This window comes from Castor canadensis, chromosome 5 (genome assembly GCF_047511655.1).
Source record: "Castor canadensis chromosome 5, mCasCan1.hap1v2, whole genome shotgun sequence".
Lineage (NCBI taxonomy): Eukaryota > Metazoa > Chordata > Mammalia > Rodentia > Castoridae > Castor > Castor canadensis.
This window is the reverse complement of record NC_133390.1, coordinates 86364086-86390058: the sequence shown is the minus strand read 5'-3', so window position 1 is coordinate 86390058 and position 25973 is coordinate 86364086. Positions and strand designations below refer to the sequence as shown.

The following is a 25973-nucleotide window of genomic DNA, read 5'->3' as shown; positions in this document are numbered from 1 at the left end:
ACCCTATACCAAGATTAACTCAAAATGGATCAAGGATCTTAATATCAGACCCCAAACTCTTAAGTTGATACAAGAAAGAGTAGGAAATACTCTGGAGTTAGTAGGTATAGGTAAGAACTTTCTCAATGAAACCCCAGCAGCACAGCAACTAAGAGATAGCATAGATAAATGGGACCTCATAAAACTAAAAAGCTTCTGTTCATCAAAAGAAATGGTCTCTAAACTGAAGAGAACACCCACAGAGTGGGAGAAAATATTTGCCAATTATACATCAGACAAAGGACTGATAACCAGAATATACAGGGAACTTAAAAAACTAAATTCTCCCAAAACTAATGAACCAATAAAGAAATGGGCATGTGAACTAAACAGAACTTTCTCAAAAGAAGAAATTCAAATGGCCAGAAAACACATGAAAAAATGCTCACCATCTCTAGCAATAAAGGAAATGCAAATTAAAACCACACTAAGATTCCACCTCACCCCTGTTAGAATAGCCATCATCAGCAACACCACCAACAACAGGTGTTGGCGAGGATGCGGGGAAAAAGGAACCCTCTTACACTGTTGGTGGGAATGTAGACTAGTACAACCACTCTGGAAAAAAATTTGGAGGCTACTTAAAAAGCTGGACATCGATCTACCATTTGATCCAGCAATACCACTCTTGGGGATATACCCAAAAGACTGTTACTCCAGAGGGACCTGCACATCCATGTTTATTGCAGCACTATTCACAATAGCCAAGTTATGGAAACAGCCAAGATGCCCCAGCACTGACGAATGGATTAAGAAAATGTGGTATCTATACACAATGGAATTTTATGCAGCCATGAAGAAGAACGAAATGTTATCATTCGCTGGTAAATGGATGGAATTGGAGAACATCATTCTGAGTGAGGTTAGCCTGGCTCAAAAGACCAAAAATCGTATGTTCTCCCTCATATGTGGACATTAGATCAAGGGCAAACACAACAAGGGGATTGGACTATGAGCACATGATAAAAGCGAGAGCACACAAGGGAGGGGTGAGGATAGGTAAGACACCTAAAAAACTAGCTAGCATTTGTTGCCCTTAATGCAGAGAAACTAAAGCAGATACCTTAAAGCAACTGAGGCCAATAGGAAAAGGGGACCAGGAACTAGAGAAAAGGTTAGATTAAAAAGAATTAACCTAGAAGGTAACACCCATGCACAGGAAATCAATGTGAGTCAACTCCCTGTATAGCTATCCTTATCTCAACCAGCAAAACCCCTTGTTCCTTCCTATTATTGCTTATACTCTCTCTACAACAAAATTAGAGATAAGGGCAAAATAGTTTCTGCTGGGTATTGAGAGGGGAGCGGGAGGGGGTGGAGTGGGTGGTAAGGGAGGGGGTGGGGGCAGGGGGGAGAAATAAACCAAGCCTTGTATGCACATATGAATAATAAAAGTAAAATGAAAAAAAAAAAAAAAAAGTGCATCGGGCACTGAGCAGAGAAGGACTCAAAGGGACAGTCTTGGAGAGGCAAAGTTTCTAGGAGAGGAAAGGAAAAGAAAAGAGAAACAATGACTGAGTGGGAAAGGCAAAAAGAGATATGAGGTAAAATCTAGCATCCTATAAAATGAAATAAAAGTCAAGGATATAAACCCTTACCCTTAACCTCCCAAAAAAAAAAGTTTAAGGCCATCCATCAATGAAAATGTACACTAACAGAGGATAATACTCTTAAATGAGGAATCTTGCACACTACTTTAAACCATCAACCCTTCAAATATTGGGGCAAGAGAAAAAGTTATAAACATGTAAAAACTCAGGGAATTTTGTAGCCCTCAACTAGCCCTTCTTAAAGAAACTAGTGGAAGCTGACCTTCACTCAATCAAGAGAAAATATGAGGAAACTTTAGCAAAATGATTGATTTAAAATAACAAATAACAAATGTGGCAGAAGAATAATATAGAAAAATAATGCCTGTTAGCAGATGGACGGGGAAAGAATGGGGGAAGAGAAAAGAATAGATTCACTGGCTGTTGCATAGTGACAAACCAGATGTAAAAAGTTAAATTTAAAAATAGAGACAAACCAGATGTAAAAAGTTAAATTTAAAAATAGAGACTAAAGACATTTTAAAAAGGCATGAATACAAGGACAAAATCACAAGTCTTAAATAGCAAAAGAAGTTAAGGATAAAAAAAGAACAAAAGAAAAGAAAACTATAGTAAATGTAATATATTTACTGGTTATAAAAAATTGAGACAAAATATATTAGTCATAGCAACACTTATGTACGGCTTAATTCACTTACCATAAGAAAAAGTTTCAATTTAACTGACAAAGACCTACACCATACAACAGAAAGATCGAAAGCGAAAGTGATTCAAAAAGGCTAAAAACAAAAAATTGACACAGTTATACTAGGCAAATGAAAACAACAGTAAACGGTTTCAGTTTTAATATCAAAAAAGTAAAATTCAAACCATAAAGCATTAAGCATAATAAAGAACACTTTAGTGTTATATGCCACAATTCACAATGATGGTACAGGTTAGGAATACTTAGGCACCAAATGACATAACGGCCAACTATTTTGTGAAGCAAAAATTGAAGGAGATACAAGTAGACACACAGAATTATACCTCAAGGAGGAGATTTTAGTTTACCACTTTGAGTACAAGGCAGACAAATAGACATCCATGAGGTCATAAAAGACTGAACATATCAAGAAGGACAACCTAATGAATATATACCTGAACTCCACATACGATGACAGAGGATTCATCATCTTAAAAATACATATGGAACACCCACAAAAATTGATCACTTGGAAACACTTAGAAGCTTTAAAACCTTCTATTAAACAACTCTAGCAAAGAGAGAAATGTAAAGTAAGATTTCTGTATTTCTAAAATATAAGATAATGGGAATACTAAATACCAGAATTTGTGGGATACATTTACAGTAGTAACCAGAGAAAATCTAAACCCTGAACATTTATATTAACAAAATGAAAGAATGAATATAAAATAAATTCTCAACTGAAAAAAATGAGAAAAAATGAGGCCAATCAAAAGGAAAAAGGTGCAAGAAAGTCAGAAAGGTAAAGACAGAAATGAATAAGGCACAAAATGGACAAAATCAATACAGCTACTAAATAAATTAAAGTCCCATTTTTAAGTTTTCAAAATAAATAAGCCACTAGCCACAAAGAATGAAAATGTAAAAGGAAGGGGCCAAAGCACAGGTATACAAATGAGAATGGCAAAGGGAATTGAAATGCAAAAAATTAAAAATTACTAAGAAACTACTTTGCAAATCTCTATAAATTTGAAAACCTAGACAAAAATAAAATACTAAAAATAAATTTAACAATAAATGCACAAAACAATTATAGGAAGAAATTTAAACACTCCTGGAAGACACAAAAGTAGATTTGAACAAATGAAAAACATTTCTTCTTGATTGGGTGATTTTAACACCAGAAAGATGTCCCTTTTCCCTAGTTAATTTATAAATGTAACACAGTCCCAATGACAAGACCAACAAGCTTGTTCTTTCTCTCTTCCTTTCTTTTCTTTTTTTTTTTTTTGAATAAAGCTAGATACGTAGAAATAAAACAAGAAATAACAGTTAGAAAAACACAGAAAAACTGCATAAAGCTTAAGAGGTGTGTGGGAAAGGTAATTAATCCTACCAGATAGCAAATGTACTTTAATCTGCTACAATTCAATTTTGCTACTCACTTATGCATAGACAGAGCAATTAACTCTCATGACACTGAGATAAGATCGTCAAAAAATGAACAGCCATTTGGAAAAGTATAAACTTAGACCCATACTTCATACCACACAGAAATAAATACCAAGTACACTAGAGCTAACTATAAAATAAACAATACTATAGCACGTGGGTAAGCCTTATTGAATTACTCTAAAACTTACAGAGGGGAACACTTTCTAGCAATGACTCAAAATTAGATGCAACAAAAGAAAAAATGACAGATTTGATGACCTAGGAGAAAGGAAAAGGTTTGAAATTCCAAACCTACCAAACATAGAGGAAAAAACTGTAACCACTTCCTCTGGAAGGAAATAAACACCTTCCCCATGTTAAAAATAAGAATCATATATATGTGAGAAAGATCTGCCTGTCATCAGTAACATTGGATGCTACAAATCAATGGATCAATGTTAATTTACATAAAATTTCTATCCTCAGGCAAACTGCTAATCAAACATGAGGGGAAAATATAGCAGTTTCAGATATTCAAGATTAATTAAGATTCTCTTACCACACACTCTTTGAAAAGAATAAATAGCTTGAAAGTGTTTCAATGAAAATGAAACCCAAGAAGAAAAGACCTTCCCAAGAGACAATAAAAAGCAATGTAGTTCTACAGCTTGCAGCAGGTCTAGACAACAAGCAGCCTGAATTATAAGGTCTTTAAGAAGAAAGTATATACATTACACACATTCAATAATAAATTAGAATATGCAATGAATACAGATGCCATTTCTATAAACACAGAAACACAAGAAAGGCCATTAGAATGCCAGGGGAAATGACACATAAGAAAGTTGTCTAATTGTAAAATGAAATACCTTCTGGCATGATTTTGAACAATTGAGGGAATCTAAGAAAAGACAATCCATTTTACTTTACTATTTGCAGCATCCTCCTTTGATCAAAATGGTCCCACTATCCTCTTCAAGGACACTCCCCCAATGACCTGAAGGCTTCTACTAGGCCACCATTTCCCAGTAGCACCATAACTACTGGTTACTTACTTGCATAGGTAATGTCTCTGAGAAATTGATCCTTACAATTTATTCAGTTATTGTTATAAGCTGGATTGTGAAAGCAATGGCAGTCTAATTTACATAGCCAATGCTAACTAACATGCTAAAAGAGACCCTCAGTTGTTGGTGAGGGCCTATTTTAGGCCTTCAGGACATAATGGTAATAATGTGTGTGCTTATACTCATTCATTTTAATTCCAGGAGCCCCTCGTGGGAAGCTTTATAATTTAATAGTTGCTTACACACTACCATCAATCCGCAAAGAAATCCCAAGGGTCAAGGATGCTCAGGGTGTGGTGGGGTTTTTTGTTTGTTTGTTTGTTTGTTTTTTGCATTGATTGCATTTGAAGAAAAGAAATACAAACTGAAAAGACAAAAGTAAAAGATTTGGCCACAGCCCTCTCAGTCTTTCAGTTTCCCACACTCCCAAACTTCAACTTACCCAAAAGCTAAGTTTGATTCCAAGTCTTCTTCCTAACGTATCCCCAGCACCTGTTCAGTTTCACCACACTCCCGCTCCTCTGCTCCTGGCACTGCCCCTCTCCTCACTGTGGCTGCACACAGGGGAATAATCTTGGAACTTTAAGCACCTGGAATACCAGTTTCCACACCCAAAAACCTTAACATAATTGGTCTGAGTTATGGTCTGGGCATCCAGAATTCTTAAAATTCCCCAGGGGATGTTAATATAAAACCAAAGTTGACAACCTCACATGACTTTGACCTTTGATAAAGGAGGGCCAAAAAACCCAGTAAAAAAAAAAAAAAAAGTTAAGACCATCAAACCCCAAATGAGGCCTGAACGCCACATGCCCCGATATGTAAAAGCAACACGTATGACTGAGACTCTTAAAGTTCTCTCTTCCCAGTGCCCATCCATCCTGCATGTCCCCTTCTGTCCGATTTTCCTGCCATGGCCCACCACTCTGAACCTATCCCAGTGTACAAGCCCCTATCTGGCCTCTCTGCCTCCTTGTCCCTGCTCCCTCCAATCCAGCTTCCCACCACCACCAGATCAATCTGTTCCCTTCTTAGACCCTCCAAAGGCCTCTTTGTGTGCCTCAGTGGCAAAGGTCTTGCCCAATTTGCTCCATTGTCCCCCAGCTCTCATGTTTCACTACTTTGAGAAGGAGCCTCACTCTGTTCCAGTCAACCTGGACAGGCTGTAATTCTCCAAACATGCTCTGTTTAAATTTTCAAAATCCAGGGTGGGTCATGGGAGCTCACATCTGTAATCCCAGCTACTGAGGAGTCCAAGGTAGGAGAATCACAATTTGAAAAAAAAAAAAAAAAGAAAGAAAAAAACCTAAAAGTGAAAAAACTGAGGGCATGGCTCAAGATTCAAACCCTAGGACCAAAATAATTTTTTTCAAAATCCAAGGGAGACAACTAGAAGTCACATCACTTTCCCCAGATCCTACACTTGTAGGATCTGGATTTTGATCCAAACCTCTCAGACCTCACCCTGTTCTTTCTCTGGAATGTTACCTTCCATATCTACCTGAGGAATTAATTTTATCCTTTAAGGCCGTGTTATTCATGACACTTTCCCTGGCTTTTTTGTTTTGTTTTGTCTGAAATTGACTTTGTTATCTTCTGAGCTCCTATAATACCTTATTATTTACATATCTCAGAAACCATCATGAAAACAGGGTATGGGATGGATTTCCTGAGGTTCAAGACACAGTCTCATGGCCCCTTCTTTCAGTCTTTTATAGCACCTCACACTGTTGGCACTCACTCGGAGACCTGGTGAAGAAGGGAAGCCTTTCTGCACTGACCCAAGCCAGTCACAAATGCAGATCCTTGTTAATTTCAGGCACAGAGATACATTTCCCTTGCCCCAGCATCCTGCCATTTTCCTGTCTACTGTATCACTTCCATCTTGTTCTATGCCATGAGTCCTCTGCTAACTGCTTAGTAAACCTTTTGCAACCTGGGAAGGGCTCTGGTACTTGGTAACCAGGTAACATTCAGGTAGATGCAAATCATAATAAAAGGAGTCATAAAACGAACACGATGGCTTCATTCTTTGCAACCTGAACTGCAAACTGGAAATCAAGGTCAGGTCAAATTCCCCTTTCAGGCTGTCTTCCCCTTTGTCTCTGTTTTAATGGTGAAAGGAACAAAGGATGGGGCTGCCTGGAGAGGTGAGAGAGAGCCAGGAAGGCGAAAGGGAACTAACTGGCCTGACAGCTTCTTTCTCAAGAGAAAAACAGTATTCTAGGAAAGGAAAACACTCCCTAATGTACAAGAATCTAGACAAGGAACTTAAAGCAGAAAATTTCAATGGTCCCAAACAGTAGCCTGTGGCTTTATCATGTCTCTACCTTGGAGAGGCAGGGGTGATAACCGTCTGTCTCCACACTGGTTCAGATGGCAGTCATGTGCTGTCCTCACTGTGATTTGGAAAAGACCACAAGTACAAGATGAAAACCACTCATTTAATTTAGCATGTGTCTGCATCCCTAAAGGTTAAGGAAAATTACATAGCAAATACAAGGAAAATGGGGGTACTTCTACCCATGCCCCATGTCAGTGCCCTCCCTCCTTCTTGCTGCTCCCACAGAAGGAGAAATTGCTAAGCCCATGGGCCATTGTCCTGAAATGCAATTGGACCAAAGAGAGAGTACAAGTTCAACTCCCTAAAGCCCAGGGAAGTACAGGCAGGAGTGGTGGGGGGGGAGGGCTCTCCTCTCCCTGTCATTGTGCCCTGTCCACCCTACAGCAACACCTTTGGCTTGGAATGAGTCATCAGAGCTGGAAATGCTACCAATACTGTTTCTTGAAAACCCAACAGAGATCGACAGCAAGAAGAAAAATTGCCTCTGCCCTTGAGAAGTTTACACTCATAGGCAAAGCAGAAATCACTTGCACATACTATGGTGTTCTATAAGATAGAATCTCAGAGTCTGTAAGCATCAAGGAAAGAGTCTGGGAGAGCAGACTGGGTTGGGGATGGCTTCCCTGAAGACATGAGGTCAGACACAGGACCCATGAATGGGTAGGAGTCAGGCCTAGATGGTGGGGGAGGTTTCTGCAAAGAAAAGCAAGCACCAACCCCAGAGAAGGAGCAACAAGGGCTCACCCCAAATGCTCCCATGTCTGCATTAATGCTTATCACGTGGAGGTGGCACTGGTGGAGGAGATGGGATTGGAGAGAGAAAATGCAAGGCTGAACTTTGAAGAAGGGCATTAAAAATAAATTTCTAGGGCTGGGGTGTGGCTCAAGTGGTAGAGTGCCTACCTAACAAGTGCAAGGCCCTGAGTTCAAATGCCAGTATTGCAAAAAGTAAAATAATTAATTAAAGGAATACATCTCTAGCCTTCTCTGAAGAAATAAGATGGATAAAAGAAAGAACAAAAACCATAAACCCCTTTAGATGGGTTTGGCTAGAACAAGTGACATCCTAACTGCCACAGGTGGTATCAGACTCCAGGTGGCCTTTCAGTCACTGGGCTTGTGTTTACCTGTAAATCATATAAGGCAGATGGAAAGCACAGAGCACATACATAGCTGTTATGTACATTCTTAACCAGCTGCAGTTAAGTAAGGGGTGACGTCATGTGCAATCCAACCCCGTGAAGGGCGAGGCCCTTCTTGGCAAGCCTCCCTGCCGACCAACAGTGCTCCAGCTCTCTCTAGAATCAGGGTTTGGACCCCATTCCCAGTTCTGATTCTACCTATGAAGTGTGGTGACCAATATGGACTCTGTCCCATACCCCATCCCTCGGAGACCTGGATGTAGTGAGACCTGGGCTGGATGGGCCCAAGTAGCAGAAGCCAGAAAACGTTTCTCTCACAGGCTGAGCTGCAAGCAGTTTCTATCCCTTGATGTCTCATCTCCTTGCTCTGTGCCTAGTTTCTCCACCAGACAATGACAATTATGAACTCTGCCCCTAGTGTCCTTAGGAGAGAGAAATGAAACAGCTCCTGATGTCTTTTGAGGTCCTCAAGCAATGGTCACATGTCATAGGTAACAGGTCCCAGGAAGCCAGACTACCCTCACACTGGAGCAGTGAGCCCCGATGACGCAGCGCAGCATCCTTGGTTCACTCAGCTTGGCACTGCCTGGACGATGGTCAGTAACGCCTTCTTATTGCACGGCACAGCCAAAAACAACAGCTGCTCACAACTGATCTCTTTCCATGGCCCTTGCTCCTAACTGATGGGTGAGAGGCAGGGCCCAGGTGCATGCAGTATGGACTGAGCTGCTGGAAGATTCCATCTCCACTCAGCCCTGACAGAAGTAGCTTGCAGAGCAAGGCCAGGGAGTGAGAAGGTAGTGGAACACTGTGTTCAGCTCACCTGGGGATGCTAGTCAGGTAGGTCACGACATTCAGGAAGTCCTCCTCTGGGATGTGTTTGAACCCGACAAACTCTGGGAAAGTGATGATGGGGGCTCCATCCTTCCCTCGGCCTCCTGCAACAAAAATGGGTGGTCAAGACAGAAGCAAGGTGTGCTCATGTCCCACCTCCGCAGGCCAGGGAGGTGAGCTGATGTATGGTTGGCCTCCCCATTCTCTACCTATATGATCTCAATTTTGATTAAGTCTCTCTTCTCCTTGCTTGCTCAGCAACACTGTAAGAATTCAATTTGGTGTCCTCCGAAGATAGTTACTATATAAAAGGTAATACTGATTAAGCAACATAGTAAATAATGCCAATGTGAATACATAATCTGCCCTTCATTTTGTAGTCAGTAAATATCAGAAGTAATATGGGACAGTGGTTAAGAGAATTACCTCTAAATTCGGATGGCCTGGCTCAAATCTTACTTTGTCACTTAATTGCTATGTGATTTGGAGCAACATACATACTTTTTCTCATCTATCTATCTATCCATCCACATATATACACATACACACATATATAAAACCAATCCTCGTACCTGCATCAAAAAGTATTGTGGGAATTACGTAAACACCAATGAAAAGGGCCTTGGTAAGTGCTTATTACACCTACGTGCTCAGTGAATGGTGACAGTCATTATAATTATTATAGAAAGGACATTGAGCTATCTTGCTGTGGTGACTGACTAGGTCAGTATCAGCTTTCACTCTCCTTCTTGGCAGTTTCACGGTGTAGGAAGTTGTGGAGAAATGAGTAAGAGAATCTGTCTCTCCAGGAAAGCTGCATTATAACACCGCATTAATTGTATAACAAACACTTAACATTTCAAGGAGCCAACGCCCTAAAATATCCATCAGGACGTGATCATGCTATTTAATTTTGCCTTTTGTGTGTGTGTGTGTGTACGCACTGGGGATGAGTCCAGGTCCTCACCCACACTAGGCAAGTGCTCTACCACCCAGCTACCTCCCCAGCCTGTGAATTTTACCTTTTATAGTTGACTGAAGTAAACATTTTCCCATCTAAATGGAGAAAGGCAGGTGGAGTTTTCCTCTACTTTGGCTACTATGAACTCTGAACCCCAGCGAGGTATTCTGTGGACACCTGCCAGTTGAATATTCATCTTACCAGTCAGAGGCCACTGGGAAACAAAATTGGGCCTGTGTACAACCATTGACCACCACGGCAAGGCATTTTTGTGCCACCTTGTGAGGAAGCATGGTAATGCAAGAGGAAGAAGGATTCATGGTTGCAAAGTCCCTTTCAAGGGACTAAGTAAAATAAGATAAACTTCACTCCTCCTAGGGTGATTTTTGCCATTCCATTAAATGAGACAGAACTAGCTTGACTGCAGAAAACACTAATAAGTGCTGGGGGTCCGAAGTGACTCCTGCGGGGGACGGGCCTTGGGAAGAGGTTTCGGAATGCTGGGACAGCCTATAGGAGGATGAGGAGACCGGGATGGAGGGAGGGAGGCGGCCCTGTCTGCCTTTAGAATCTCCTTTTCCTCTCGCCACCAGCCCCCCTCCCATCCCCCCCCACACACCTGGTTTTAGGCAGGAAAAGATCAGAACCATGCCCTGGGAGGCACTTTGGAAATCCCAGGGTCTGATATACTAATTTTTCTCTGCACACTTTAAATTTTCTAAACGTCTTGCCTGGGACTTAATATATAAATAAAAATACATTTATAATTCTCTTAACCTAGACTATAACTCAGCTTTACATATATAGAGTTTTTCATTGTGCTTTTGAGGCAGGGTCTCACTATGTAGCCCAGGCTGACCCCAAACTTGCAATCCTCCTGCTTCCATCTCCTGAGTGCTGGGATTACAGGTGTGCATCAGTACACCCAGCTTCATAAAGAATTTTTAAACAGTTTTAATAAATACTTGATTTTCCAGGAATGCAATCATCCTATAAATTGATGAAAGGTGTTACTGTACCTTGCTCAGAATCTAAACTTAACAATTGTTAAGTTTAGAGAATTACTACAGTAACACCACGAAGAGTGTGTGGTCACTCACACCACGCTTCAGCATTTGCACCTGTCACATGTCCTTGGTGGCCCCAAGTATAGGACTACTGCTTCCTTATTATTGCCATTGAAATATGCATCATTTTTTAAGAACTTTGTTTTTCATTTTCATTCCACTGGGAGACGCAGGAGTGATGATGAATATTCGTACATATATAGATATATGTGTATACATTTTAAATACACAAGATCTTCCTATGTAGCCTAGCTTGGGCCTCAAAATTGTGAGTCTCCTGCCTCGATCTCCCTAGTACTGGAATTACAGGTGTGTTCCGCTATGCCTGGCTTGATGTGTATTTGATTTATTTTATTCTTGCAGTACTGGGGATTGAATTCAGAGCCTCTGCTTATTAGGCAAATGCTGTACTACTTGAGCCAAACCAGCCGATCCTCTTGAAACACACATTATTGGTGTGTACTGCTTTCCTGTATTCTTCCTTTGTGTTGCATTAGGGACTCCACAAGCCTAAGAGTATTTTCGCCCTGTATTTTTATTCGCAAAATAATTAAAGATCTTATGAGGGGTCAGGGATTCAGATATAATAATTCCGAGGGGAAATAGCTATCAAAAGAAATATACAAGGATAATTCCTCATGATTAAAGCAAGGGCATGATGGCAAACACTGATAAATGACTAATTCACTCCCAACCCCCCCTTCACTGACCCTCTTCCAGTTAGAATGCACAATGCTTGCCTTCCCAGATTCCCTTGCTGCTTGCTGCAAGGAATGGTTACATGACATAGCTCTAGAATAAGACAGAAGCAGAAACTAGTCAAAAGTTTCTGGAACAAACTCCAGAACCACCAAAAAAAACAAAAGTACCCATGAAAAGCTTCTGCTTTCCTGACAAAGGAAACGGATGTAGTCAATGTTGCTTCTTTTCCTTCTTCCTGCTTTGGACACAAACTTGATGTCTGGAGCTGCAGCAGCTACTTGGGATCAAGACTAAACAAATAAACTACAAGAGAATCACAAAGATGCCAGCCATGATATTATTGTGCCCTGATCCAAATACCTGGAGTTTCTACCTCCAGATATCTTATTATATGATTTTAAAGACAGGTTTTACAGACTAAATCCTCTTGTAGTTCTCAAGAGCTTTTATTATAACCCATTTTGCAGATGACAAACGGAAATTCAGAGCAATTTAGCAGCGGAATGTAAAAGTCAAGCATATTCCCACTGCACTAACATGCTTGCTACTTAAGCTCTGAACTGAGAAATGTTCTAAGTTCCCTGTGAACTCAGGCTGTCTTCCAGGCTAGAATTAGATGGTCCCAGAGATCGGGCCTCTGGTCGTCCTGACCTTGGAAGACTCCCTGTGCGAAGGCTCTGAAGGAAAGGATGGTGCCTCTGGATGGTGGTGCAAGGTTTCAAACCATCTGGCACAAGCCTGGGTCAGGCCTCATGCAATGAGCCCCACTCCCCACCAGCCAGGGGACACACTCAGAGCTGACCAAGCAACTAAGGTTCCACTGAGAAAAAAACCCATTGTCTCCTTCACAGCTTTCCTGGTGGATGGGGCCTCTGGGCCTTTCCAGAGCTTGGTGGAATCTAGAAAATTCTGCAGGCGAAAATGCTCACTTTGCTCATCTGAATTAGGAAAAGGAAAAGTGCTGTACCTCAGAGCAGACACCATGGGCCTCTAATCCTAGGGCATTCTGTTTTCCAACCTCTACTACAGGTGCCCACTGTCGCTACATCTACAGCTCTGCCAGGGCCAGAGGACATCAAAGACCAGGAACTGGTCTGCTATGCTGGCTCAAGTGCCAGCTGAGCTCAGAACAGACTGAATGTGATTTAGAGAAGAGAGTGACTTTTTTTACATCCTCTCTTGTAGAGTAAAAGTGTTATCACTGCGAATTCCCTGGAATGGAGAATTCCAGCAAATGGTTTTGCTGGGGTTTTTTCAGAAGAGACATACTCTTTGATAGGAGCTAAAGACCTTTACCTCACCACTGCCTGCTTCCAAGTTTGGACTGACAGTGTAAGGTTTGGGATGTGCGTCCAGTTTCACTAACTAAGTCACACTACTCTCAGCACAGTGAAAAAGAAAGAATAGACTCATGTGGTGGCAACTTTTCAGAGTTACACCTAGGCTCAGAACATTTGTAGCTTTTTATTAAGATCAGCCTCTCCTTTATCCCAAACACTTGATGGAACTCTCCTTAGAGGAGAGAAGCACAAAAGACAAATGTCTCAGAAAACAAGGAACCCCGGCAATGCTGGCACAGCCCTCAAATCAACACTCTTGGGACACATCCACAATACAGTAGGCGAGGGTCATGGTGGCCACTGGTGGCAGCAGTTATTCCTTTGTTCTTCCTCAAGACCTTTTCAGCTCTGTTCTTTACAACCTCAAAGCCATGAGAGCAGATTGCCACCAGCAGCAAAAGGAACAGCATCTGTGAGACCCCTCCTCACTCCATTCCAATCCTGGATGAAGCTTAAAGGGAGAGTTAGACTTGGGGATAATGTTCAGGAGGCTGGGCCCTCCCAGCAGGAGCCCCAACAAAACGCAGAAATGGAAGCACCAGTAGCTCACGCCTGTAATCCTAGCTACTCAGGAGGCAAAGATCAGAAGTATCACAGTTCAAAGTCAGCCCAGGCAAATAGTTTATAAGACCCTATCTCAAAAATACCCAACACAAGAGAGATCTGGTGGAGTGGCTCAAGTGGTAGAGCACCTACATAGCAAGGGAGAGGCCCTGAGTTCAAATTCCATTACCACAAAAAAAAATGCAGAAACACAAATGAATTTTTCCCTTACCTGAAAGAATGGCAAACTGTCTGTGAAGTTGCTCTATGATATCCACAGCCACCAAGGGTCTGATGTCCTGCTGCATAATTTCATCTGCACAAATGAAATACAAACTAGGTTAAATCCTTAACAATTAGAAAAGGAAATTACAGAGCTATAAGGAAAGTTACCTACTAGGAAATCTGGGTCTTAGCAAGATATGAATATGGGCACGTGATTCCCTTGAGAGAACTGCACTGCTGAGCTGCAGGCCCGTACAGGGTGTGGTGTGAGGTTTATTCTCTTGACAAGCCTGAGGCACATGCCTAGCACTGCGCTCCCCGCCTCAGGGGCAAGACTGATGAAGGAACAGGCCCTGAAGCTGAAGCCTCAGTTGCTTCACATAATCCCAGGAAGATACAGGCCTGCACATTTGGATCAGCAGCAGGACATTTTAAACACAAACAAAACTCCTACAGAGGAGTTCCCAGAGCTCCTCGAGAGGGATCATAAAGTCGCTCTGGTATTTATGGGGTTCTTTGAGCTTTATTTCCCTTCCTTCCTCTTTCATTCCCTTCTTTTCTTCCTTCCCTTTTGTCCCTTCCAGAATAAGCGGTCTCTTCCTGCTGGTGAACATATGTAATGAGGCACTGCTCCATGTCACTAAAGATTCTCCTTACTGAAGAAAACGTTACACATTTCCAAGGCAAAATTCAAATCTTTCAAGTACAAACCTGCAAATGTCCTCTAACCCTTGTAAGTGACTGTGATTTGTATTTACAGATGCTCTTCCACCTACCATGGAGTCAATCAAAATCTCAAAAACATGGTAAGTTGAAATTAGGTGCAGCAGTGTGTGCCTGAAACTTCAGCTATGAGGGAAGCAGAGGATTGAGGTCCAAGGCTGACCCCAGGCAAAAGTCCAAGGCTCTGTCTGAAAAATAACTAGAAGTAAAAAGAGCCAGGGGCATGGCTCAAGCAGTAGGGTGCTTGCTTAGAAAGCAGAGCAAGCACAAGACCAAGAGTTCAAACTCCAGTAAAAAGAACATATATATATATATATTATACATATATATATATATATAATTGAACATGTATTGCACACACCTAAACTCCCAAACATCACAGCTTAGCACATAGTGCAGCATCAGTTGTTTACTCTCCTGATTGCACAGCTGAATGGGAGCTGCAGGTGCTACCACTGTCTAGCAGCCCAGAGACAATCACAACCACACATTGCTAGCTTGGGAAAGACCAGAATTCAATATGCTGAGTGAATATCGCTTTTGCATCATTAAGTTCCTGAGTGAAACCCCTGTAAGTCAGGGGCCACCTTACCTCGCTATCCATTTGGGGAAAAGGGTTGGAGAGAGGGAAGCCAGTGGAATCCCTTAGCCTGGGCTGGGCAGAGGAAGGCATGTTCACATTCTTGCTCTCTGACATATTATCCTTGAATAACTATTTCCTAAGGAACTCAAAGAATAAACCAGTTATTGTTTCTATAGGAGTTAAAGGTCTGATTAGATTAAAACACAAACCAAACAGCTTTGTGTACTGACACTAAATGGAAACCTTCCTGCTGATTCAAGAGAGTCGTGGTGACATTATAACGTTCTCCTGCTGAAACTGGAAGGTAGTATTTGGGAAGCTCCTGCCACAGCTTTGGTTTCTAGTCTCAGCCTTGATGTGAAGGTGAAAGGAGGTGATGGTTATGGAGATGAGCACAGTTTTGGTCCTAGGAAATACTAGCTACATCTGATGCTCTGAACCAACAGGTCTCTCCCACATTTCCTGCTGAAAGTCTTATAAGGGCTACCTTAAGCCTCAAGATCCTCCACCATGAATTCTACCATTTTTTTTTTCTGGAAGGAAAAGAGTAAATCTAGACCAGAGGTTCTTCATCCAAATACCCCTTCTTCCCTAAATTCACCAAAATTCACAGAACTCCTACATCACTGTTAATCTAGATGAGTATGATAATGACTTGTAGCTATTTCACAAACGAAGAGGGCTTCTCTGGCAGAAACACAACGTAAAGACCAAGCTCAGTGGCTCACACCCATAACCCCACCTATGAAGAGGATCGCAGTCCACGGCCAGTCCAGGCCAACAGTATGAGACCCTGTCTGAAAAATAACTAAAGCAAAAATGGGCTAGGGGTGTTGCCTCAGGTGGGAGAGTACTTGTCTGGCAAGGCCCTGAGTTCAAAACTGCAGTTCTGAAACAAAACAACAAAGGAAGGAAGGAAAGTGCTTAACAGTAAAATGATACGATGCCTGAGACTTGCTTTAAAATACTCCACCCCTCCCTCTGCCAAATGTGCACGGAATTGGGGGTGGAGGGCAGGTGAAACAAGGTTGATAAAATTGAGTAATTGTTGAAGCTGGTGATGAGTCCATGGAGTTCACTAACTAACAGTTCTTTTGCATGTGTTTCACATTTCCCATAACAAAATGTAAAACACAAATAGACAACAACATGGAGAATTTCGGCAGAAAGAGAAGTTATATAACTGAAGAGGTGTTCACAAGATATTCTCCCAAGTGTCTAGGAAAGTGGCACGCTTAACCAGAGAGGGTGGTTGTTACTTTTTCATACCTGAGGGAGCATAATTAAGAGACAGTGAACTCAGGAGAAAACAAAAATCTTATGGTGCAAGTTATTATTCTTCTACCTTAATATGCAAGGTGTGCTTTAATTAAATTAGTCATCTTAAAGACATAAGATCCAAAAGAGAGCATAGAAATAAGCTAAGCCAACTGTTCCCCAAATCCATCTCATTTTCTAAATGAAATGTCACCTGCAATGACATCACAATTAAGTGTAGGGTCTGAGTCATCCATGGATCACCTGACTCTGACCATAGGCCTTGATGGAGAGCCCTGACCCCTGACCTTGAAGTACAGAGGCTCCTCCCACCCCCCAGGAGGCGACTAGCACCTTCACCATGGGAATCTGAGCTTTGCCCAGACGTCCCTTTCCAGCTGGTGTGGTTACCTAATGAACTAAGATTTGTGATTTGTTTTTTCTAAGAATAGAACTGAGCTACTTGGTGTGCCTTTGGCCCAGGGTTTGCTGAGAGTGCTTGGTTCCCAGCCAGGCAATGACACAGTTACCCTGGAAGCCACATGACTCACACTGGCCAGCTGGGGCAAGTTATGAAGGAAGGTTTCTCAGACCGAGTGCCTAATGCAGACGTGATGCCTGTTTGTAGTGATGCTGACCTGTGGGCCTGCTGAGACAGGGGCCTGCTCATTTCCACCCCAGTCAGTGCACATTTATGCTTGGTGCCAAAAGAGACACAGGCCAGTTGCAACTGGCAAGTCTGCTACCTGCGCCTGCACAGAGTGAGCGGGGGAATACAGGAGCTCCTTGGTCCTAAAGGAACACTTCCCGTTGCAGTGGAAAAGGGCTGGCTGCAGATTCACACAACCCTGCACACAAAGGCCCTTTCTGGGAGGTGACCAGGCAAGCACAGTCTGGGCCTCACTGTCCTCATCTGGGAAACAATCTCTCTTCTTCCAGGAGTGGTTGAACATAACTGCTGATGACCCCCAAAGCACTGGTGCCTGTTGCACATCTACTCTGGCCTCCTGGGCACAGTGCAGGCCTACTGGCCCTCATCTTTTTTGATGTTCATGGATCAGGGAAAAACTTGTCCCTTTGTAACCACATGAGGCAAAGGGAAGTGATATTTCAATTTCAATCCAAATTCTATCCTGGGCAAAAATACCCTAGAGAAAATGTCTCTTTTCTATCCCTGGTAAATATCAGAAGTGTGACTATTGGCTGGGTACAGTGACAAATGCCTATATCCCAGGTACTCAGGAGGCACAAGTAGGAAGACTGAGCTCCAAGGCCAGCCTGAGCAAAAGTATGAGGCCCTATCTGAAAAACAAACTAAAAAGCAAAAGGGCAGACTTGATAGCAAGCATGAGGCCCTGAGTTCAGTCCCCAGTACTGAAAAATAAGTGTGACTGTTTTTACCTTAGACCTACAATTCCAGAAGTGCTGAAGGTATGGAGGGCCACACACAGCCTCCAGCCTCCTAGGTAATAGAACAATAGACTATGGGAATCCAGCTGTGTCCCCCCTTTCCTAGTCACAGAGAGTAACATCACTCTGGGTAGGATGGTTACTAATGACTGAAGCCACTACCTCACAGCAGAGGGCTAAGAATATCTAGGTACCTTTGAGTGTTACAACTGATAAGGAATGAAGGACAGAGAGACCCTTAGCCTGACACTTCTGCTGTTCTGAATTACAGTCACATTGAAATTTCAAAGACACAGGTTTGGTAGACATGAAGATAACTAAATAGACTAAGGACCAGAGAGAAATAGCAGCCCTGAGTGCCAATGGCAGACCCAGTCACATTACCGCTTTGCCCAGAGTATCAGGTGGACAGAAACAATGGGAGGGACTTGTGGGTAGCCAGACTAGGTCTAACAATTGCATTTGTAACAAAGGCTAACCAGCCACAGACCAGGGTCTCCTGTTCACACGCTCACTGTAGCACATGCTTCTCTATTAATAACGCTAATAAAACAACAGCTATGAGCACTAACAACACACTTCACAGAGTAACCAGTTCAGTTAGACAATGGCAGAAAACAAATGTGCCGTGGCACTCAAGAGAACCTCCTCCAGCCAGCCTCACCCAGCCTCACCCACAGCTAAACCAGACATCACTAACAAGGAAACAGGGCTGTGGACCAGAGGCGCAGAGAAACCAGGTGCTGGGGTGGTGACAAAACCACCTAGGGGGAACACTGACTTTCACTTTTCATCTTATTGGCCAGGTCAGAAAAAACACAAATACATTTCCTTCCTTTATTGTGTTCTGTGCTACAGCTATGCTTAACTGGGCCTGTAACAATGACTTAGTATTGCAGACTTGTGTATAAATGAATGGTGAATAAAAGGCTTTTGAAAAACAGACAGAAGAATTTTAAAAGAAATTTAAAAGATTTTAAAATAAAGAATACTAAAAAATGTTCAAATTCCTAGTAGTTAGCTAATGCAATCAAAACAGCAATAGAATACAAATTGACTGCTGGGGGTGTAGCTCAGTGAGTGGTAGAGTGCATGCCTTGCATGTATGAGGCCCTGGGCTGCATCCCCACAATGCATGAAAGAAAGAAGGGAGGGATGGAAAGGGAAAGGGAAGGGAAAGAAGGGGTGAGGAAAGGAGGGGAGAGGAGGGAAGGGTGAAGGAAAGGAAGGGGAGGGAGAAGGGAAAAGGGAAGGGAAGGGAAGAAAGAAGGAGAGGAAGGAGAGGGAGGAAGAAGGAAAGGGAAGAGGGAAGTGGAGGGGAGGAAGTGAAGGGAAGGGAAGAGGAAGTGAAGGGAAAGGAAAGAAGGGGAAGGGAAGGAGAAAGGATAAAGGAAAAGAAGAAAGGGAGGGAAAGAAGAAAGGGAGGGAGGGAAGGGATGGGAAGGAAGAAGAGGAGGGAGGAAGGGAAGAGAAGGAAGAAGGGATGGAGGAAGGAAAACAAGGAAAGAAAAACCAGTTTAGCATCCCTAATTAAAAAAAAATGAAATCCCAAATATTTCAAGCATTGACATGACATCACAGTGGAAAATTCTACACCATGAAACTTTGTTTCAGCCACAAAATTATTAAAAATATTATGCATGTGTATAGGTACAAAAACATATATGAATTTCATATTTAGACTTTGTTCCATTCTCAAGATATCTCTTATGCATATGCAAATATTCCAACATCTGAAAAAAAATGAAATCTGAAACACTTCTAGTTCTAAGCACTTCAGATAAAGGATGCTCATTTCATCTACAAAATAACTGAGGTGGAGTTATGTTGGGAAAGTACTTCTGCACTCCTTCCGGAGGTGAAGCAGATAGCATCTTGTTAGAAAGAAGCTTCACAACATTTTACCCAGTGACTACTGAGCACTTATGCAGTGGACCCTATGCCAGACACCTTATATCCATCATGTCAAACCCTCAGAATGACTCTATGGGTGATATTGAACTAGATTTGAAGTAGCTCGTCCAAGGGCTTGTTCTTGAATGCCAAAGTTCAACCTCTTAATCACTGAGATGCATGGCTTCATGTGTAGCCACTTCAAGCTTCATTATTTTACTCATTCATTCCATATCCAAAAGCACAGAACATAATAAAAATCACTTTATATGCACAAATAGACTGTAATATTATTTATGAATGGAAAATGAAAGTAATCATGACAACACAAAATGATTTAGGATATAATGTCATGCACACAAAGGTCACTGCAGCCAGGTTGAAAGAGAAGAAAGCATGTGGTGTGTTTGTGCACGTATGCGGGCTAGTGAGGACACCTGACACAGTTGTGGAAACACATGGAACTCCTTCAGTTTGCCTATAGAAAGTGTGCTGTGGAAGCCTCTGTTTTTTATGCTAAAGTACTTTATTGAAGGCTCATTTATAAGCAGTAAATGCACAAATCTTTTTTTTTCCTTTTTCTTTTATTATTCATATGTGCATACAAGGCTTGGTTCATTTCTCCCCCCTGCCCCCACCCCCTCCCTTACCACCCACTCCACCCCCTCCCTCTCCCCCCCCAATACCCAGCAGAAACTATTTTGCCCTTATTTCTAATTTTGTTGTAGAGAGAGTGTAAGCAATAACAGGAAGGAACAAGGGTTTTTGCTGGTTGAGATAAGGATAGCTATACAGGGCATTGACTCACATTGATTTCCTGTGCGTGTGTGTTACCTTCTAGGTTAATTCTTTTTGATCTAACCTTTTCTCTAGTTCCTGGTCCCCTTTTCCTATTGGCCTCAGTTGCTTTTAAGGTATCTGCTTTAGTTTCTCTGCGTTAAGGGCAACAAATGCTAGCTAGTTTTTTAGGTGTCTTACCTATCCTCACCCCTCCCTTGTGTGCTCTCGCTTTTATCATGTGCTCATAGTCTAATCCCATTGTTGTGTTTGCCCTTGATCTAATGTCCACATATGAGGGAGAACATACGATTTTTGGTCTTTTGGGCCAGGCTAACCTCACTCAGAATGATGTTCTCCAATTCCATCCATTTACCAGCGAATGATAACATTTCGTTCTTCTTCATGGCTGCATAAAATTCCACTGTGTATAGATACCACATTTTCTTAATCCATTCGTCAGTGGTGGGGCATCTTGGCTGTTTCCATAACTTGGCTATTGTGAATAGTGCCGCAATAAACATGAGTGTGCAGGTGCCTCTGGAGTAACCTGTGTCACAGTCTTTTGGGTATATCCCCAAGAGTGGTATTGCTGGATCAAATGGTAGATCGATGTCTAGCTTTTTAAGTAGCCTCCAAATTTTTTTCCAGAGTGGTTGTACTAGTCTACATTCCCACCAACAGTGTAAGAGGGTTCCTTTTTCCCGGTATCCTCGCCAACCCCTGTTGTTGGTGGTGGTGCTGATGATGGCTGTTCTAACAGGGGTGAGGTGGAATCTTAGTGTGGTTTTAATTTGAAAATGCACAAATCTTAAGGGTACAGCTTAATGGATTTGACAAATATACACTCAGATGTAACCATACTACACAGCAAGATATGGACACTTCCATCCCCCCAGCAAGTTTGCTGTTACTCCCCTCCCCCCTCAGGCTCTGCACTTTTGAGGGCTCCACATGTCAATGCCCCTCCCATAAACATGCATGGAAGTGACCCAGGGACCAGAGCTCAATGCTGGTGGGTGCAGGGTAGCTCAGAACACCTCCTCACTTGTGCTGGTCAGGTCCCGGCAGACATTCCACACCTCTTGGTCTATGTCCTCAAAGGACAAGATGACTGTGTCCAAATGTTATGATTGTTTGGGAACTGTGCCACTGCTGACATCAGGGACACACGCTGCTGCAGAGCTCAGGGAGGACTTCAGCAGGGGAAGTGCTTCAGTAAGAGAAAAGACAAATTAATGAATCTGTCAAGGCCTTCTTGCCCTGTGGCATGACTACTGCTGATTTTCACTGTGAAGATTCACATCCACTACTAGCAAACATCAGTGCTCCCTTTTCTTTCTCTTCTAATTCGTGATGCAAACACACTCAAATTTTGAACTCATTAAACACAATTATATTTTACTTAGCTCACCATTCTTGGGGCTGGCAGACTGGCTCAAGTGGTAGAGTGCCTGCTTTGCAAGAATGAAGTCTGGAGTTCAAACCTCAGTACTGTCAAAATAAATAAATAGCTAGATCCACTGCTCTTATCAGAGCTCAAATCATGTGAAAATCTCAATTATAGCATAGTGGCTTTGCTGACATGAATGCATGACAAAACATATCTATGAATAACTCATGACTCACAGCTTATGTTCATTTCTCACTCAAGTATAATTGACCTGTCACACACTCAGTCATGGGCAATAATTCAGTTTAGCCATCTTTAATATTTTCTGATTTTTCTGTTACATAAAAACTGTAGCTTTATATTTTTAATTTAATTATTGTGAGGGTATATTTGTCAAAGTACGAAAATAGAATATATTAAAATATACAAATAAGTTTATATGTGACTATAAGACACACTAAGCATTGATTTTATTTAACAGTAGTACGAGGGTCTTTATTTGCACTCATGCCTCAGGCTCTGCAAATCCTGGAAGGGAGCCTATTTGAAAGTGCCTTGAGAACAATTAAAGTGTTATTAGGCATAAGTGGTTCTGTACTTATCCAAATCCCTTTCTCTCTTTGTTTTTCTATAACTGATAAACTTGATACTTTTTAAAGCTTCTTAATTTCTGCTAACAGTTCACATTGGAGCCCTGTGTGAGACAAGCATTCTACTGAGGCAGAGGGGGGAATTTCTATGAGCTATAGTTTGGATCTTAAATGTCCTCCATATGCCAAAGAATTAGTTCCCAGCTTGGTGCTATGGGGAGGTCATGGAAACTTTTAAGAGGTAGAGCCTAGTGGGAGTTCTCCCAATCCTTGGGGACTAAGCTGGAAGGGAATAATGGGACTCCAGCCCAACCTCCTCCACTTTTTCACTTTCAACCATGTGGTAAACACATGGCCCCTGCCCTGATGTGCTTCCTTGCCACAGGTCCAACACAGGCCTATAAGCCATGGACTGACACTCCTAAAACTGATAGCCAAAATACACCTTTCCTCTTTATAAATTTATTACCTTAGGTATTGGGTTACAGTCACAGAAAGCTGACTAGCACACTCTACAAAGAATTCCCTTAGCAACCATAACTGGAAATGACATTCTGAGTATTTCTGTAACCCTCCGTATGTCCAGCATTGGCAAAACCAGGCCCAATTCTGAATAGAAAGCAATCAGGCCCTAGAGACTAAGAAAATCTGTGAAAAAGCCTAATCTCTCCAGAAAGGCTCTTCTGTAATAGTAAGATTTCAAAGTGCTCCATCTGCATTTTTATAAATATTGCCCCTAGAGCAGAGCTTCTTAAATCACAATTCCTGTCCCACATAGTAACATTATCACAGGAAGTTGGCATCCTAGCTAGGAACTCCATCTCCCACCCTCCTCCAGTTATGGTCAGATGGCTAGCAGATACCAAGAGGAGGTGAGCAAAAATGATGTCTTGCCTCTGAATTGAGGTGTTTATGAGACTGGAGGATGTTCTCCACTCTCTCTTCCCTCTTCCAAGTTATAGGGTGACACCTCTGAGGTTAGCGGATGGCAGACCACAGACAGAGCAGGAATGTCAGAAAGGCCATTTGCAGATTCACAAAACTTACATATGCTCAATCTTTCATTGTTGTCCTGAGTTGCACACAGAATAAAATGACCAAGTGACAGGTGGGTGAACATTTCACAACCTTCTTTGGGAGGGGAGGAGAGTGACAATTGTGTATGTTATGCTGTGAGCACAGAATGCACAAGTTCCTTTTATTCATTAGCAAGACTGTAGCCCCCTTATTATGATTTAACTTTTATAAAATTAGGGCAATAATTTATATCTGAAGTCAAGCCCTGTAAAGATCTTTGTGCATGTACAGTTGAGCAGATTTGTGTTTTAAGAAAGCAAAATCTGATTCTGAAGTCATTCTTCCCCAAGGAGCAAACGTTTAGTAGCCCCTGCCTTTGAGACTCTAGAGTAGTATTTATACAGTATAAGTACATGGTATGAAACACAACACGAGCACGAGTCATATCGCAATCAGAAAGTACAGTACAGCAACCATGAATTTATTTTAAAACCATACCTCTCCATTTAATAACTCACTTCTCTTGAAGAAGCAGGTTTCAAGTGTAAATAGAGTAATGAGAGAGACATGTGACTTAATCATTTTCTCTAGCCATAATCCAAAGGGAATAAATATATTATAAATAGTTTCAGGGCAAAAAAAAAAAAAAAAGTGGGAGCACAGCAACAAGCGATCCATAAAAGCAGCAGCTTTAGAAACAAGTGGTTGCTTTGGCTCTTGGAGCATTTGTCTTGCTGGCATGTCCTCCACATGCATGGAGAGCACTGGGAGATGATCGCCTTCTCATCAGCCCAACGAAGGGAAGGGAGATTCTTTTTCCCTCAGCCCATCTGTCTGCTATTAGCCTACATGTCTAACATGAATCCATCCAGACTTAACATTGTTCTTCAGGAATGTGAAGTTTGTAATTTCAATTCTTATTTTCACTTTCCAAAAGCAATATATGTTGGGTTTTTATTTTTAATAGAGAATACAACTGGACAAAAATAGGAAAAGTAACTCATCACTCCTTTATCCAAAAATGAACCAGTTATCATATTGGTATTGAATATTCAATATGCATATATATATTATTACATACATATTGATGCTTTTAAGATAAGCTCATATCTATGTATCCTAGCTTACAACCTGATTTCAAAATATTTGAAATATTTTTAGTATGACTCTACCTCAATAAATGATCATTTATAATATTGGAATAGCTGGCTGATGCTTCTTTAACAAGAGATTTAATTGCAAAATAAAATTTTTAAATATAAAATTTCTCAATTAAACCATTATTCTGGTAAGCATGCAGATAAATGACAAAACACACATAAAACAAAAGCACATTGTTCTCAAGGTACCTTGTTTAGCCCTGTATTCTAGCCTGACACAGCTTCCTAGGAAGTGGTGGTAGGCCCTCATCTCTGCCTCTGTTATCCGCACCAGCGTGTACGGTGAGCTTCTGGGGTCTGGCCGCTCACACTTTGCACACTGGGCAGCCATGGGATTCCAGGAATCCATGTCACCCCCGTCTCCCTTTCCATTCCTCTCTAGGCAGTGCATTCACAAAACATGCTTAATCCACTGCTGGCTAATCTCTCTGAAGTTCACTCAAGGTCATTTTATTGCTGAGAGTTGATCCTCTGGATTGGTGAGTGCTCACAGGATTACAGTCACAACAGACTACCAGACTTTCTCATTTGGAAACAAAAGGGAAGCTGGGGGATGAGGACATTGGGATAGAAAGGAAAATACTAGAATGTTGTTTTCAAGGTATCACATCATGAGACAGTAGGTCATTGGGTATTTAACATAAATAGGGATAAACTCTTTAAAGAATATTCTTAAGAAAAACCCTTCTGTTGGGTCACAATTCTGCATTACTTCTCTTCCAACTTCTCCAGTTTTTCAACAAATAAAATCCAGAGACTTAACACTGCAGCCAAAATCTCACTGTCCAAGTGAGCAATATAGAAGACAGCGGATGGCAAAGACCCCTGTCCTCAGATGGGATGTAGAGACCTCTCCCACTGCTCCTAGGGTCAGAAGTGAGTCTGATACCATGATTCTCAAGTGAAGGGAGCTCTTTGTCTGCCATGATGTGACCAAGATCGCCCCCAAGTACCATGTGAGAAAAAGTGAGTTCACCTTTCAGAACTGTGCTGTGCAGAGGATGCTGTACTTGGGGAGGCGCTTTTTCTAATGAATTTTATTTGTGTTTTTCATGCTTAATGTTATGACTTACGAATGTTGTGCTCCAAGATTTAAAGAAAAAGCACAATGTGTCTTGTATCCAAATGCCTAATCTTTAATTCTATCATCTGACAGTAAGGCTTGCAACTGACCAAGAAGAAACTTAAAGATTTTTTTTAAAACATATTTTTAACTTTCTTTGCAGGGAGAACA

The 25973-nt window shown here is 41.7% G+C and overlaps 1 protein-coding gene across 6 annotated transcripts in view; it reads right to left on the bottom strand.

The window, feature by feature from the left end:
* The window catches only part of Mcf2l2 (MCF.2 cell line derived transforming sequence-like 2), a 210382-nt gene that overhangs the window by 153883 nt on the left and 30526 nt on the right, over positions 1-25973 (bottom strand). For 4 of the 6 annotated variants that reach the window (XM_074073657.1, XM_074073654.1, XM_074073653.1 and 1 more), the window contains 2 exons: positions 13944-14027; positions 9088-9202 (listed from right to left, as the gene is read on the bottom strand). In XM_074073657.1, coding sequence (XP_073929758.1) covers positions 9088-9202; positions 13944-14027 — 199 coding nt within the window. Of the gene's footprint in view, positions 1-9087; positions 9205-13943; positions 14028-21627; positions 21747-25973 lie in introns of those variants that run through there. The other 2 variants (XM_074073655.1, XM_074073658.1) reach the window with 2 other exon arrangements.